Here is a 15,957-nt window from a genome sequence, read left to right as displayed (position 1 = left end):
TGGAGGGGGGTGCAGCAAGGGCTGGGGGCCAGCAGCAGCATCAATAAATTAAGTTTTATTTGGATTAGTGGCATTTGCAAACATGGGCAATAAATTACAGAATGGTTTAAAAAATGAAAGAAAAGTGAGGACCTCACCTCAGGAGGACTGGGGGAGATGGGGGGTGGAGAAGGATACACGGGTGGGCTGCCAACATGCTCACCATGCCACAAAGCCAACCGCCATGGCAGCACCAGTGTGAAAGGGGTGGGTGCAACGGGCCCACCAGCACCCCAGTCCTCCACGGGGGACCCTTGGTGAGGTCACGATGTTGTGCTGGAGGTCCTGGCTGCACCCATCCTGCTGCTGGTGAGGGGTCCTGGCTACTCTGGGCATCCCACTGGCTGCTCTGGGGAGTCTTGGCTCCTCCAGGGAGTCCCACTGCCTGTTCAGAGGGGCCGTTTCTCACCCGAGGGGCCCCGGCTACTCCAAAGGGTCCCCTAAGCTACTCCAGGGGGTCCATCCCGCATCAGCCCCTTTTCGAGAGGGCCACCTCATCCCCAGCAGTTCTGGGGCACCGTCTCCATGAGCAGCACCCGCGGCAACAACGGCGAGCGCTGAACCCCCTCAGCTCTGCTTTTACTCCCCAAAATCTGGGGGGAAGGGGGGGGGGGGTCTTCTCCCCTCCAGTCCCACCACGTCAGGGCACTGCTGCGGGGCGATCCGTGTCAGCAGCAGGATTTGGAGGACATCACCCCCTCCCCGCACCAAGGAGCGTCTCCCTACTGCACTCTGGCACTGCCCACCCCGCGGCCCCCAGACCCCGCCCCATAAAGTGCTTCCTCACCTTCAGCCCAGCGGCACAGCTCATTGAAATGGGATTCTCCTGGGGGAGTACCACGATTCTGGAACACCCGCAGCGTTGTGGGGAGCCCTGCACCTGCCCCCAACCCTGAAGTGCACTGGGAGCCCCCCAGATTGAAGGCTCTATAGGGGCATGCTGGCTGAGCGTGGTGGTGCTGCCCCCGCCTTGCACCCCCACGGTCCTGCAGCACCCATGGGTGCCGGTGGGCGCTGCCCCCAGCTCCGGGTCCGTCCCGTTGGCGCGAGGTCCGGGAGGTGGTGGAGGGCGATCCTTGCTCCATCTCCCCGTTTCCTGAAGCATCATGGCTGGGTCCATGGTGGGGGCAGTGGGTGGGGGGTGTAAGGTGAGGGCTGCGGGGGATTTTGGGGCAGCTGGATCCGGTGATTCAGTGATCAGAAGAGGTTTGTTTTGATGCCGTTGGGTTTCCGATGGAAGGAGGAGAGGACACCGGAGAAGGGTCCCGGCACAGCCTCAGTGGGCTGCCAGGCTTTCAGCAGCTCGGCCGCGTTGGGGGCACCGCTGCCGCCCCCCACCCCTGCCCAGAGGGGCGCCTTGAGGGGCTGGGGGGCATGGCCGGGTCCCATGGGTGCCCCCGCGCCGGGGCTGGGGCTCAGGCTGCCGCCGGGGCTGCCAATAGCAGCGGCAGGCAGGGACGCCGTGCTGTCCGGCGTCGGGCTGCAGTTGGATTCCTTGGATTCGTCGTCTTCCGAGGAAGACCGCGGCTCCGACTTCTTCCCAGTGGCGCCGGTGCCGCTGGCACCCTTGGCATTGGCCGCACGCTCCTGCTTGCGGAATTTGGCTCGACGGTTCTGGAACCACACCTGGTGGGGGGAGTGGAGGGGATGGGAGCACCCCACACCACCGTCCCTCGGGGTTTGGGGAGCCTGTGGGTGCAAGCAGCACCCTGCCCCGGGCCCTGAGGTTTCCCTCACGGCCCCCCATTCCCACGAGGGAAAGGATTTCCACAGCACCAGAAAGGATCCACCAGAACAATGTGGATTTGTGAGGTCGATGCCAGGCCCTGGCACAAGCACCGGCAATGGTGGGGGAGAGAAACGGTGAAGGGGGACATTGCCAGGGCTGCTGCTGCACCCACAGCTGCACCTCATAGGGTCAGAGCCCGTCCTCACAGCTTGTGCCTCCCCAGCTCCCCACAGTGCCAGTGGTAGGGTGGGCTTCACACACCATCCCCCCCACAGCCCCATGGGTCCCGCCATCCTTGGGGCCAGGACCTCCGAGTCCTGGGAGGCCCTACATCCCTGTGGGGACAGGTGTTCTGACAAAGGGTGGTCTGCATCCACAAAGGAGGGTCTACACTCACACAGCAGGGATCTGCACCCTCAAAAGGGGTTCTGCCCTGACACAGAGGTGTCTGCACTGACAAAGGAGGATCCTCACCCACACCAGGGAGGTCTGCACACACCAAGAGAAACCTGCACTGACACAGACAGGATCTGCACCCAAAAAAGAAGGAGTCTGCATCCACAAAGGGGCCATTCTCTGTCCCCCTCCCTGGATTCTCACCAATCTCAAGGTGTTTGGGATTGGATTAAATCATCGGTGGCAGTGACAGTGCTGTGGCATGATCCAATGCCCCGACCCTGCTGGGAGCCAGGCTGAGTCCCGGGGGGTACCCCCGAAGTCCCCATCAGAGCAGGGCTGTGCCCCACAGTGTACCATTGACTGCAGTGATGCCAAGGCCGAGTCTCTCACATTCCAACACACGGAGCACCGCGGCATCATCCCAGAGTCAGGGTTCCTGCTCTGGTGGGATTAGAGTTCCCCACCTCCATCCCCAGCGCCCCCACTCCCCGCTCCCCGAGCTGACCTGCACCCGGGCCTCGGTGAGGTCGATCTTGAGGGCCAGCTCCTCGCGGGTGTAGATGTCGGGGTAGTGGGTCTCGGCAAAGACCCTCTCCAGCTCCTTCAGCTGGGAGCTGGTGAATGTCGTCCGGATCCGTCGCTGCTTCCGCTTCTCATTGATCCCCGAGGGGTCCGAGAAGAATTTGTAGGGAACTGAGAGTGAAACGAGGCGTCAGTGGGACCGGTACAGCGGGAGGGCGGGGGTGGGCACTGGGGGCATCGGGCAGGGGGTACCAGGCAGGAATGGACTGGCAGGGATGGACCGGGAAGGGATGGACTGGGAAGGGATGAACGGGAAGGGACGGACCGGGTAGGGGACACTGGCCAGGGACAAATGAACCGAGAAGTGTACACTGGGCAGGGGTGACCTGGGAAGGGATACACCGGCAAGGATGGACGGCGAAAAAATCAACAGGGAAGAGATGAGTGCACAAGGATGGACCGGGCAGAGAACACCGGCCAGGGATAGATAAGCAGGGATGGACCTGGAAGGATGAACTGGGCAGGGATGAACTGAGAAGGGATGCACCGGGCAGGGATGAATGGGGAAGAAATGGACCAGGAATAGATAATGGGAAGGGATGCACCGGGCAGGAATGAACCGGGAAGAATGAATCGGGGGATGGACTGGGAAGGGATGGACCGGGCACGATGAACTGGGCAGGAATAAACTGCTAAGGGATGCAAGGGGCAGAGATGGATCGGGGAGGATGAATCGGGGGATGCACCGGCCAGGAATAGACCGGGCACGATGAATCCGGCAGGATAAACCAGGCAGAAATGGAGTGGGCAGGACCCCGCGGGCAGGGCGAGAAGGACGAGGGCAGGGCTGGGTCGCTGCCCCCGCCGCGTCCCTGGCCCCGTTTCTTCGTTGCCCGCGGGACACGGAGCCTCGGGACAGGAGCGGGGCCGCGGGCGGCGATGCGGCGCCCGGACAGGTGGATCGGCCGGTACCGATCGGCTGCTCGTTCGTTGTCGGCGCATCCACAGGCAGCGCCTCCACGGCGCAACGAATGCGGATCGGGAAGGGGGGTCCCCGCGATGGGGATCTTTCCCAGTCCCATTCTGGGGCCGTCACCACCCCGGGAACCCCGGGGGATGCCATGCTCGGGAGCCCGTCCCCACCGGCGGACGAGAGCGGGGGAACCAGAACCGGGGGCGGCGGGACCGAGCCGGGGCCGGCCTGGGCTGAGGGCACCGGCGGCACCGGGAACCGGCGGGACCCAGCACCGGCAGTACCAAGAACTGAAAGCCCTGGGAGTCGATGTCACCGGGAATTGACGGCACCGAGCATTGACAGCAGTGGTTACAGACGGCCTCGAGCCCTGACGGTACCGGGTACCGGAGGCCCCGAAAACAGACAGCAACTGGGCACTAGCGGCAGCTTGCACGGACGGTAGCGAGAGCCGTCAGTCCCGGGAACCTGCAGTAACGAGCACTGTCGGTACTGGGAACAGGCGTCGAGCACTGACGGTGCCTGGCACTGGGGTCAACGGGAACCGACGGTGTCGGTTGCCAACGGTACCGGGAACCGATCGTTGCTGGTCCTGGCAGTGCTGGACACCAACGGCACCGGGAATCGGCAATAACGGGCACTGTCGGCGCCGGGAACCGATGGTATCGGGCACCGACAGCACCGAGCACTGACAGGGCAACGACGGCACCGGGAATTAATGGGATCGGGCACAGGAGGCACCGGGAACCGGCAGCAATGGGCACTGGCGGCATCGAGTCCTGACAGTACAGGGCACCGGAGGCTCCCGGGAACTGTCAGTATCGGGCACCCGCGGCATCGAGTCCTGACGATACCGCGCGTCGACGGCATCGAGTACCGGCAGAACAGGACACCGACGGCTCCGGGAACCGATGGCACAGAGCCCAGACACCACCGGCAACCGCCGACCCCGATCCCCGCCAGCCCCGACGGCGCGGCAGTTCCCTTGCGGCTGTCCGGGGGCTGCTCGCGGGGGTGTCCCTGGTGGCTCCCGGGGGTCCCGCTCCGTTACCTGCCGAGTAGGGCGAGGGCTGGTGGTCGCGGAGGGCGCCCAGGGCGCAGCTGGCGGAGGCGAGGGGGGCGCAGGCTGGCGCGGGCCCGAAACCCCCCCGCATGGGGCTGTACTGGAAGGAGCCCGCCTGGCTGCAGGGGCTGAACTCGTAGCTCGCCTCCATGGCGGCCACGCAGGACTCGTAGGAGTTGAGGTAGGAGTAGTCCATGGCGAGCCCGGCGCGGCCCCGGCTGCCGCCCGCCCGTCCCCGCCGCCTCCTGCCCGCCGGGCCCCCGCCCGCCCCCGCCGCCGCCGCCCCGGCCCGTTAATATACTGGCGGGGGGAGCGCGGACAAAGGCTGCGCTCGCCGGGGGCTTTTGCATGACAATATCTCCCGGGGACGGCGGGAGCGGGCGGAGCCGACACCCCCCTCCCTGCAGCCCCCCGCCCCCCTTAACCCTTCGTGGGCGCCCGCACCCCCCGCTTCGAGCCGACCCCGGCAGCCGCCACCTCGGGGCGCGCAGGTGGAGCGGCCACTCGGCAGCCCCGGAGCAGCACTCGGTGGGGGCCCCCGGGACCAGCGCCGGGACTGTGCCCCGGTGTCCCCATTCTTCTGTGCCTTCTCTGTGCCCAGCTCTATCCCCAAGACATGTTATGTCATCCCATCCCATCCCATCCCGTCCCGTCCCTCTGGAGCTGAGCATCCCAGGGGCAGGAGGGCAGCAACACCACCCGCCCCCACCCCTGGATACCCCCCACAGTCCCTGGGTGCGCGGGAGGAGCAGGGGACTCCCGAGGGGTGTTCAGCTCCACCCCCTTCTCCGTGGGGGGGCTCCGGCCTTTGCCACCCCCATCCCCAATTTTCAGGCCGGATGAATTTCAAAGCCCCCCATCCCCACTCCACTCCTACAGGGGCCAAGGAAAAGGCTTTGCCCCTTTCAGCGACACCAGAGGGGGGTACAGGGGCGGGGGGTTGCAGGGGGATTTGGGGAGGATTTGGTGGGATTTGGGACATTTTCAAGACAAACACTTTCACTAAAGAGGATTTAAAAGTCTAATTGCACCCAGCGAGGGGCTTTGAGCCCCTCAGGAGGGAAGGAGAACAGACCCTGATTGAGCCCTGTGGCATGAGCTGGAACCTGTTCTGTCCCACGTCCTGCCTATGTCCTGGCTTGCATCCTGCCCCACGTCCTGCCTTGTATCTAACCCCATATCCTGCCCCAGCTCCTGCCCTATGGTTGTCCCATCTCCTGTCCTGACCTATGTCCTTCCCGCCATCTCCTGCCCCACATCCTGCCCTGTGTCTTGCCCTGTGTCCTGTCCTGTCCCACATCTTGCCACATCTCCTGCCCTGTGTCCTGCCCTGACTCACGCCCATCCTGCATCCCTCTCCACGTCTCAAGCCCCACAGGACTCCTGGACTCCCTTCACAGGGAACAGCTCGCTCTGCCCCGGCTGGGTCAGCTCTGTCCCCATGCCCGGGCCCCCGGTGGGTGCTGGTGGGCCCCCCCGCGCCCACCCCAGCTGCGCGGCCGAGCGGGCAGGTTGCTAAACAAGTTAATTTGATCAGGGCGCGGGGCTGGCGCGGAGCGAGGCCCCACTGTCGGGCTGCTGGAGCTGTGAAAAGTTAATTCAATTAAGTTTTCCCTCTAAACTAATTAGGCAGCAATCTGCCACGCAAGGAGCTGCCGGTGCTACCCAGAGCCGGGGGCAGCTGGGGGGGCAAGGAGGAGGAGGGAGATGAAGGGGGAGAGCAAAGGGAGGGGGACATGAAGGAGAGTGGGATAGGGCACAGCTGGAGTGTAGACCCAGGGAGCTGCTCTGCATCCCTGCGGCTCCCGTGGGACGTGGATATAGGTGATCCCTCCGGATTTTGGTGAATGAAGGGAAATGGGTGCTTGCAGCAGGGCTGCCCAGCTGGCTCCAGTGTTGCCAAATGTGGAGGGGGATGGGGGCTGACACCCTCTGCCCACAAAATGGGTGACACTGGCAGTGGGAAGGGCTGGGCACGGTGGGGCAGATGGGGACAAGGACTCACAGCCCTCCAATCCGTAGGCACTAAGGGTCTGCCTGTGGGCTTGGGGCTGTCTGTGTGCCTGGGATGGTTGGGATCCTTCTGGAGTTGTGTGTGTGGGTGATGGGACCCTCTCCCATGGGACCCCTCTGATAGGACTGCTCCAAAGGCACCCCTCTGATGGGGGGACTCATTCCTGTGGGAACCTTCTGATGGGACCCCTCCACAGGATCCCTTGTGTTCACACCCTAAGTCTCCCCAGCTCTAGCCCTAAATTGGGTGGGGTGGTATCACCCACCAATCATCTTCATCTCTCCCTCAACCCCCAGCTTTCATCACCATGTGGAGTCCCCCAGGTTAAGCACTGGGGGGGTCCTGCTGGGTCTCCCAGCCCCACGACTGTTCCCAGCAGTGCTGGGAGCCCATTGTTCCTGGGGATAAAGCCAAGGTGCTCTGGGGTGCTCTGAGCCCCCATGCTGTGGCAGCAGCTGCTGCCCTGACTGGAACCAGAACCAGCACAGGGTGAGGGTGCTGGGAATTCAATGTTCTTGCAGAGCCCGGTGGTTCTCCCGTCCAATCCTGTGCTCCCAGGCAGTGTAGGAGCCCATTGACCACTGGCACCAAGAAAACCACCTCAAAGGGTCGAGAAGGGCCCCTGTGGTCAGAGGTGCACACCCACATGCACTCCTGCACATCTATACGTACATGTAATGTTAATAGACACTCATGCCCACAACAGTGCACTCCTGTGCACTCCCATGCACACAGAGGCACTCCCATGCCCACACAGGCACTCCCATGCACACAGAGGCACTCCCATGCCCACACAGGCACTCCCATGCACACAGAGGCACTCCCATGCCCACACAGGCACTCCCATGTACTCCTGTGCACTCCCATGCCCACACAGGCACTCCCATGCACACAGAGGCACTCCCATGCCCACACAGGCACTCCCATGCACTCCTGTGCACACACAGGCACTCCAGTGCACTCCCATGCCCACACAGGCACTCCCATGCCCACACAGGCACTCCTGTGCACTCCCATGCCCACACAGGCACTCCCATGCACTCCTGTGCACACACAGGCACTCCAGTGCACTCCCATGCCCACACAGGCACTCCCATGCACACCTACACACATCTATGTACACCCGAGTGCACACCCATGTGCACCTGTGGGATTGAATCTGACTTTGGGAGGTTCCAGCAGAGCTCAGTGACACTCCCAAACCCTTCAGGGATGGGATCCTGCTCCAGTCCCCAGAATTAAGCCAGGAAAAGGCTGCTGGGATGGGAAGGGAGCTCAAAGCAGCCCCCATCAAACCTCTTTGTATCCCTGGAAAATGAGAATCAGCACCAAAACAAAACCCCCAGGGGGACACAGAGGCAGGGGTCACGGTGCGATGGGGACCCTGGCAGCTCACTGCTACCTCCAATCTGTCCCTGTTCCCATTCCAAGGGACAGTGACTTGGGGCTCGTTAATCCTGGTGTATGTGTGTGTGTGTGTCAATTTCTGTCTATTTAATGTCCTACTCCTCAAAATCCATGGCTTGGGTGCTCTGATGGTGACCATGTCCTCTATCCCACCATGATCCCTCCCTGGAGGAGCCACCATGGTGGGGTTCTGTGTTTGGACAGCTCAGTTACACTTGAGAAATTAAATATTTCCTGGAAGAAGGTCAGAAGAAAATGATTCAGAAAGGGGTTTGCAGGGGGATGTCACCTGGCTGCGCTGGAGAGATGTGACAGTAATGGTCCCAGCTCCCAGTGGTGTTCCCGGCTCCCAGTGACATTCCTGGCTCCTGGTGACAAAGGAGTCCTCCGAAATGGGGATGGGTGATCCCCACAGCTGCTCTTTCCAGGGATGCAGAGGGTCAGTTGTGTACAGCATGTTTATTGCCATAAATAAAGCGAAATGGGGACGATACAGAGTAGGAACCTGGTGGCCTTTACACTCACACTCAGTCCCTGTGCCCACCTCACCAGCCCAGCTATCCCAGCAAGCCCCCTCCCACGGGAATGACAAATTCATCCCAGCTCCTGCATGGTCCACAATCTGCTTTCCCCTTCCTTAAAAAGCTCCAACACTGTGACACCTCAGGACCCTCCACTGATCCATCCCTGAATGGCACCAGGGCACCTCATCACCGACAGCTGCACCCCCAGAGCCCTTTGTGCCCACCCCGGGCAGCTCCTGCCCAGGTCTGTGCCTGTGTCCTTGTCCATGTCTGTGCCCAGCGCTGGCAGGACTGCAGCTCTGCCCTCTCTCACACCACTCACTCTGACTCTTGGGGTATTTTATTGTCACTGGGAGTGCCTGGTGCTGCCTACAAGAAGTAAGTGATGTTTTCGGGGTTCAGTGGTGCCTGGATCTCCAGTTTTCGGGCCTTGCTGTCCTTGTCCACGATCTCCAGCCGCAGGGTTGGCACCTTGGATTTTTCTGTGCTGGAGGAAGACTTTTCTGTAGTTTTCAGCAGCTGCTTATCTGAGTCCTCCACAGTGATCCTGAGAGTGCAGCCATGTGGCAGCAAGTCCTGCTCGTAGGCAGCTGCCAGCTGGTTCACCACGCGCCGCTCCACCTGAGGGACAGACCAGATACCAGTAAGAAAACCCTGTGGGAATCCTCCCATGGATCCAGGCAGTTCCACCCTTGGGCAGTGCAGGATCATGGAAGCTCCTCCTCATCCCACTTGTTCTGTGTCTCTGTGCTGCTCCTGCCCTGAGACCACAGAAATCTCCCCTGGGGTGAGGGGGACGAGACCCACACAATCATGGAATCATGGAGTGGTTTGGATCTGAAAGAACTTTTTAAAGCTCATCCCATTTCACCCACCACTGCCATGGTCAGGGAGACTTTCCACTATCCCTGTCCCAACCTAGGCTGGCACACTCCCAGGGATGGGGCAGCCACAGCTTCTCTGGGCAACCTGTGCTAGCCTCACAGCCAGGAATTCTTTCCCACTATCCCATCTAAACCTACTTTCTGTCAGTTTCAAGCTGTTCCTTTTTGTCTTTTCCCTCCAGGCCCTTGTCCCAAGTGCCTCTCCAGCTCTCTTGGAGCCCCTTTAGGCACTGGAAGGGGCTCTCAGGTCTCCCAAAGCTTTCTCTTCTCCAGTCTGAACAAGCGCAGCTCTCCTAGCCTGTATCCACAGCATAGGGGCTCCAGGCCATGGAGTATCTCCAGGACATCCTCTGGACTTGCTCCAGGAGATCCATGTCTCTTTTAATGCCTTTCCAACCCTGCTGGCTCCCCCTGGGCAGTGGGGCTGGATGTGACCATGTGCACTTTGCCCCGAGTGCCCCGTTGCCTTCACCTCATGTTTGATGGAGCGGGCACCGTAGTGCAGGTTGTAGCCATCAGCCAACACGTCCATGACCTCCCTGTCCCACAGCAGAGTGATGTTGTGCCTCGCCTTGGCCTGTCGGATGAGGAAGAGGGGAAGAGTTGCAGATGCCTCCCAGCAAGCCTGGCTCCCCACTCCCTGAGCAGCGGGGACACCACGGTGGGCACCTGAGAGTTCCTGGGAAGGGCAGAGCTCCACCAGGCCAGTCCCACTGCAGCAAAGGGTCCCCCAAATGCTGTTTAGCTCCCAGTGAGCCCAGACATGCAAACATCAATTAGACAAATAACATCTCTGAAGGTGGCTTGGAGCCCACCCCTACCCCAGCCCATGAGGAACCATCCCTGTTGCCCCCAGAGGTCCTGACCCTCCCCAGCACCCAAGTTCAACAACATGTAAGATAATGGCAAAGATGCACATCATTGTGTTCATCCCAGGGCAGAGGCTCCAGCATGGATTTCCTCCAGAGTCACTTTGAGAAGTCTCCTCTAAAGCCACCGATGGGTTTTTACCTTTTTGGCCCAAAAACTGAGCTCCTTGTTGACCAGCTGGATGAGCTCCGAGTGACAAAAAGGGAGAAAATAGACAATTTCATTGATCCTCCCCAGGAATTCATCCCGTCTGAAGTGAGCCTGCAGGGACAAGGGGGGAGTCAGAAGGGACAGGGCTGCTGACCCTGATGGGAACAGCAGTAACAGGGACACGGCAGAATGAGCTCCCCAGGGATCACCTGACCTCCCACAGCTCCCAGTATGCATCTGACCCCATGCCATGGAGCTGGACAGCACCCTCAGGTGCTTCAGATACATCTTGAACAAACTGAAGGTCATGGGGATGCCACTGCACTCAGGTCTTCCTGACCTTGAGAGGACAGAGAACCCCCAAACTGCACCACAGCACTTCTCATCCCATCCCCTTCCCATCCCATGTCGTGCTTCTGCTCCACAAAGAAGCTGTAATTTATTTTTGCTGGGCTCTGACCTTGCTGAAATGTCCCTTCAACATTTTTAATGAGGTCACATCCCTTCTCTCGCAGCTGGGAGAGGAACATGGATATGTCAGGGAAGGAATCTGGGACCAAATCTCAGGACACCTGAAACACAAGCCATGAAAAACACCATCCATACCTTCAAGATGGGGCGAATAACCTTTTCCTTGAACTGCTTGGAGATGGTGATCTTCTCAGCCATCTGGACATCCCCTGGAAGTGAGTGGGACAGGAGGTGTCAGTGGGGACAGTGGAACAGCAGCTTCCCCTCTGTGTGGACAAGTTGGATCTGAGGGGAGGGGGGCCCAGAGGGTGCTGCAGGACAGACCTGGGACCTTCACATGTGCCAGCAGTTTGGTTTGGCAGTGGAGTATCCCTGCATATGGCACTGTGGACAGCAGTTCTGGGTATCCTGTGGTGTCCCAGAGGAACACCGTGGGCTGATGTGGCTCCCTTGAATCACCAAAGAGCCCTGGCACTGCCTCTGCCTCTGCTCCCAGACCTGTGTCTCCAGGAGCTGCTTCTGGAGGTTTGGGGCAGCTGGAGTGCCCGTGCAGGCTCCATGCCATCAATGATCTGACACACAGAATCTGCTGGCCCCTGGGGCTGCTCTGCCAGCACAGGAACAGTGCCTGGTTTCCCCAGCAAACGCCAAATGTGTGTTCAGGGTGTCTGTGGCACTGTCAGGCTGGTGTCTACTTCCCTCTGCTGACTGCAGATGGAGCCAGGGTCTGGCTGCTCCTGAGTCCCAGCTCCCAGCCACTCCAGACACTTGGCTGCAGGGTCACCTGTCTGTCTCCCCACACCACCTTCCTCTTTGTCTTCATCACCCCTGTTCTTCCCACAGCTTCACTCATTCTGTACCCATTCAGCTCCGTGTGCAGTTTGACACAAGGATGCTCACAGGGAGACAGATCCCTGTGCTCTGGATGGGATCCTGACGTGTAGGGCAGGGAAGGGGAGACGAGAGAGCCATGCTGGGTGCTGGGAGCCCATTCCATTTGCAGTCTCGATATGGATCACTGCCCCTCACCAGCAGTGGCAGGAAGGGTTTCCACTGGACCAAATCTGGTGCTGGCACAGAACCATGGAACTGTTTAGGCTGGAAAAGCCCTCTGAGACCATTGAGTCCAACCATTCCCCCAGCACTGCCAAGGCCCCCACTACCCCACGGAGCCAAGTGCCACATCTACATGGCTTTTAAATCCTTACAGGAATGGTGACCCCACCACTGCCCTGTGCAGCCTGTGCCAGAGTTGGACAACTCTTCTGGGGAAGAAATTTTCCCAAAATCCAATCTAAACCTCTCCTAGCACAAATTGAGACAATTTCCCTTTGTCCTGTCACTTGTTACCTGGGAGAAGAGACTGATGCCCACCTGGCTACAGCCTCAGTTCAGGCAGTTGTAGGGAGTGAGGAGGTGCCCCCTAATGCTCAGTGTAGTGCAGGGCACGTTGGCATCACCTCATCCAGTTCCAACCCCTCTGCCATGGGCAAGGATGACATCAGGTCCATCCCAGTGTTTTGGCAGAGAGCTGGGGAAGGCAGAGGAGCCAGTGCTGCTACCAGCATTCACATTTCCCTCATGTAATATCTGCTGCTGCCACTGGTGGACGTAGAACTGCTGGGGAAGGAGCTCATTCCCTTTATCTTCCCATTTATCTGCCCATCAGGCACTTAGAATGACCTCCTGCCATGGCATCTGCACGCTGAGAGCTTGGGAAATGGGCAGGAGCTCCTCGAAACCCAACTGAGGGCAGCTGCTCCACCCAAAAGCCTTTCCCAGCTCCACTCCTGCTGCAGCTGTACACTCCCAGAAATTAAAATTCAATGCTCTCCTCACTGAGCAGGGAAACATTTGGCATTTTCAAATGTTATTCTGGAAAGTTCAGTTGCTGATGTGCTTTGTCCTTTCCCCAGTCTGACTGAAGTTTAAAGATTCTGAATTAAGTCAGTGTCGGCAGCCACTTCTCCAAAGAAAAAGGGAGAGACAAGGAGAAAGGAGCTGGAAAATAGATTTGATGCCAAAATCCAATGTTTTTTTCCTGCACCTGTAGAGTTGATGCAGGAATATGGTGTATCTGTGCTGGCACAGGCTGCTGAATACCCTGAGGAAGATGTGGTGTCCAGACATTTCAGATCGTAACAACAGGGTAAGTTTTCTAAGACTGATGAGACAAACAGGGACACAGCCACCACCATCCAGGGCTGCCTGGTTATCCACAGGTTCTCCAAAGCAGCCGATGGAGAGTGGCTTTCCCTCTGCTCATGTGACAAACACCGGCTAGAAGGGACGGTCCCTGGTGCTGGCATCACTGTCCATCTGTCCACCTTTGGAGTTACCAGTGAAGGCACTGGAGGTTGCACATCAAATTGTTCAGTTCCAATCTCAGAGGCTGCCCTTGCTCCTCTCAATTCCCCTTTTATTACCTAATTCACATTTTGGGAAATTGTTCTCCAGGAGCCTAAAGTGTGAGGCCAGGGCTCCCATTTCACAGGGAAGTGAAATTGATTAAGCTCAGTCCTTTTGGGAAGGACTGTGAGGAAACAAATCTCTTCCTCTTTAATATGAACCAGACATAGCCTTTTCCAGGAGCATTTGAGAGAAGGATGAGAAGACAAAGGGAATCATGGAATCCTGAAAGGGTTTGGGTTGAGAGGGACCTTAAAGACCATCCAGATCCAATCCATCTGCTCTGAAATCCTCATTGAGATTTCATCCTTCAGAGGGAGATTGATTGCATCTTTGGAGAAGGCTCTGTCTAACCTCTCAGCCTTCCTTATCCTGTGCTCACTTCCCTGAGAGGGTCCAGGCCAGGCTGGATGGGCCCTGGAACAACCTGAACTAGTGGAAGGTTTCCCTGCCCATGGCAGGAGGTAGGAATGAGATGAGCTTTCAAGTCCCAACCCAAACCATTCTGTGATTTCATGACTGCCTGGCAGAGGAGTATTCCCAGGTCATGTGGACCAGCGGGGACCAGCGGAGAGGGGACTGAAGGGTTTGGGTGTGCCCCCTGAAGAGCGATGGCTGAGCTGGTGTCAATGAAGTCATGTTAGGAAGGAGAGAGATTCTTTAGGGATTTGGACAAGGACACTGAAATTCCCGTACCTAAGTTTTCCGCAATCCTTTTCTTGCTCATCTCCATGGCCTCTTGCCGGAGCTGCAGAGCATGCTGTGCAATCTCCTCGCTGGCCACGTTGGAGGTCATGATAAAGATGGCATCCTTGCAGTCAATGGTCTTCCCCTTTCCATCTGTCAGCCTGCCCTGCAACAACACCAGGATGACATGAGCACTGCCAGCAGATGCCACAGGACGTGGCCAAAGCACCAGGGAAAAAGAACATGTGTCCCGTTTTTCCCCAGAGTGGATTTAATTTTGAAGAGATGCCAAAGGATGGGAGTGGAAGGGAGCAAGGATGAGGCTGGGGAAGCCCTCCTGTGATTTAAAAGCCATGTAGATATGGCACTGGGGAACACTGCCGAGTGGTGGGTTTGGCTGAGCTGGGGTAAAGGTTGGACATGATGGTCTCAGAGGGCTTTTCCAACCTCAGTGATTCCACAATTCCACAACTGTGTGGCTGCCCACATGTAACTCCTCTGCCTTTGGCTCTCTGCCTACCTCCCTGCAGTCCAGGTTTGACACACGAGCCCCAGGCTCGGCTCAGTGGTAACACTAACCCTAATCCTGACCCTAACCTTGCCCATGCCCACAAATAACCAGGGTATGACTATAATGGAGTGACCTGAGCAGAGTGTCCCTCATCCCTGTGGCATTGCCTGGCAAGCCACAGCTGCTCTGCACTGTGCTCAGTGGTGGCATTCAGTGGTGGCATCACCCCTCAGCCCCACCCCATCCAGAAACTCTTCTAAAGTACTGGTGCACTTGATTAATAAAATAAAAAAGAGAGGAAAATAAGGGAAAAAGCAGCATCTCCCCAGGCTGTTTCTTTCCTCGATCTGTCTCTAGCAGCAGAGATCCAGCACAATGACACAAATCCTTGTTGGGTGCTTGAGATTAACATTTGGGTTATTGCCCTGTCAAGTGCCTGGTACAGGAATTGATTTCACATTGAGCTGCTGCTGCAATGATCTATGCAAGAAAAATGATGTTATTAATCCTTAAAAGAAAAACAAAAAAACCCCTCCAAAACCTTCCAGCATGTTGCTCTGGAGTTTGGTGCCCCCTGAGGACAGACTAGGACCTTCAAAATCAACTCGAGAGCTGGAAAAGGACTTTGGAAAAGGGCCTGGAGTGACAGCACAAGGGGGAAGGTCTTCACACTGACAGAGGGCAGGGTTAGATGGGATATTGGGAAAAAATTCCTGGCTGTGAGGGTGGGCAGGCCCTGGCACAGGTTGCCCAGAGTAGCTGTGACTGCCCCATCCCTGGGAGTGTCCAAAGCCAGGCTGGACAGGGCTTGGAGCAACCTGGGCTGGTGGGAGGTGACCCTGCCCATGGCAGAACTGGATGAGCTTTAAGGTCCCTCCCAACCTGAACCATCCTGTGATTCAGTGACCCTTTGACTTCTCCATCTGTCACCCCTTGCACCATCACTGTCACCTTCTGCACGTCCCTTGTGCCGACTCTAAACCCAAAATGCAGAATTACCTCATCAAACAGCTGCAGCATGATGGTGAGCACATCTGGGTGGGCTTTGTCCACCTCGTCAAAGAGGACCACAGCATTTGGGCACTGCCTCAGCTTTTTGGTGAGCTGCCCACCCTCTTCATGGCCCACATAGCCAGGGGGTGAGCCGATGAACTTTGCCACCTGGGAGGAAGGAACACGAAAGGTGAAGGCTGATCCATGGACACTGGAAATGAAGCCCTCCTGGTAGCTTGGCAGGCAGCCACTGCTTTTTGCTACTGATAAATCAAGGTCTGTATTCTTTGTGACACCTATTGCACGCCAGGT

General features: G+C 58.3%; 2 protein-coding genes across 3 annotated transcripts in view; both read right to left on the bottom strand.

Annotated features, from left to right (window-relative positions):
• Positions 1–1,236: 1,236 nt before the first annotated feature.
• On the bottom strand, positions 1,237–4,921 carry PHOX2A (paired like homeobox 2A). 2 transcript variants are annotated; one of them, XM_071565298.1, is made up of 4 exons: positions 4,714–4,921; positions 2,673–2,860; positions 2,328–2,352; positions 1,237–1,670 (listed from the first exon to the last, which is right to left on the bottom strand). In XM_071565298.1, exons 1-4 carry the CDS (start codon positions 4,919–4,921, stop codon positions 1,237–1,239), a joined length of 855 nt encoding a protein of 284 aa, XP_071421399.1. The 2 variants fall into 2 exon arrangements, with proteins under 2 accessions (XP_071421399.1, XP_071421410.1); XM_071565309.1 differs by lacking the exon at positions 2,328–2,352 and having other exon boundaries at positions 1,237–1,665.
• Positions 4,922–8,590: 3,669 nt separating this feature from the next.
• The window catches only part of CLPB (ClpB family mitochondrial disaggregase), a 52,777-nt gene continuing 45,410 nt past the window's right edge, over positions 8,591–15,957 (bottom strand). The window contains exons 11-16 of the mRNA XM_071565210.1: positions 15,652–15,813; positions 14,151–14,307; positions 11,181–11,254; positions 10,566–10,685; positions 10,027–10,131; positions 8,591–9,291 (exon numbers count right to left, since the gene is read on the bottom strand). Coding sequence (XP_071421311.1) covers positions 9,040–9,291; positions 10,027–10,131; positions 10,566–10,685; positions 11,181–11,254; positions 14,151–14,307; positions 15,652–15,813 — 870 coding nt within the window. The 3' untranslated portion in view covers positions 8,591–9,039. The remainder of the gene's footprint in view (positions 9,292–10,026; positions 10,132–10,565; positions 10,686–11,180; positions 11,255–14,150; positions 14,308–15,651; positions 15,814–15,957) is intronic.

The sequence above is a fragment of the Pithys albifrons genome, chromosome 1 (genome assembly GCF_047495875.1).
Source record: "Pithys albifrons albifrons isolate INPA30051 chromosome 1, PitAlb_v1, whole genome shotgun sequence".
Classification (NCBI taxonomy): Eukaryota; Metazoa; Chordata; class Aves; order Passeriformes; family Thamnophilidae; genus Pithys; species Pithys albifrons.
This window is presented reverse-complemented; position numbering and strand designations above follow the sequence as displayed.

Coding starts and splice junctions, on each gene's coding strand:
- PHOX2A (XM_071565298.1), bottom strand. CDS start 4,921: ATGGACTACTCCTACCTCAACTCCTACGAGTCCTGCGTGGCCGCCATG. Junction 2,861..4,713: donor GCCCTCGCCCTACTCGGCAG/GTAACGGAGCGG, acceptor TTTCACTCTCAG/TTCCCTACAAATTCTTCTCG. Junction 2,353..2,672: donor TCACCGAGGCCCGGGTGCAG/GTCAGCTCGGGG, acceptor GAATCCAGGGAG/GGGGACAGAGAATGGCCCCT.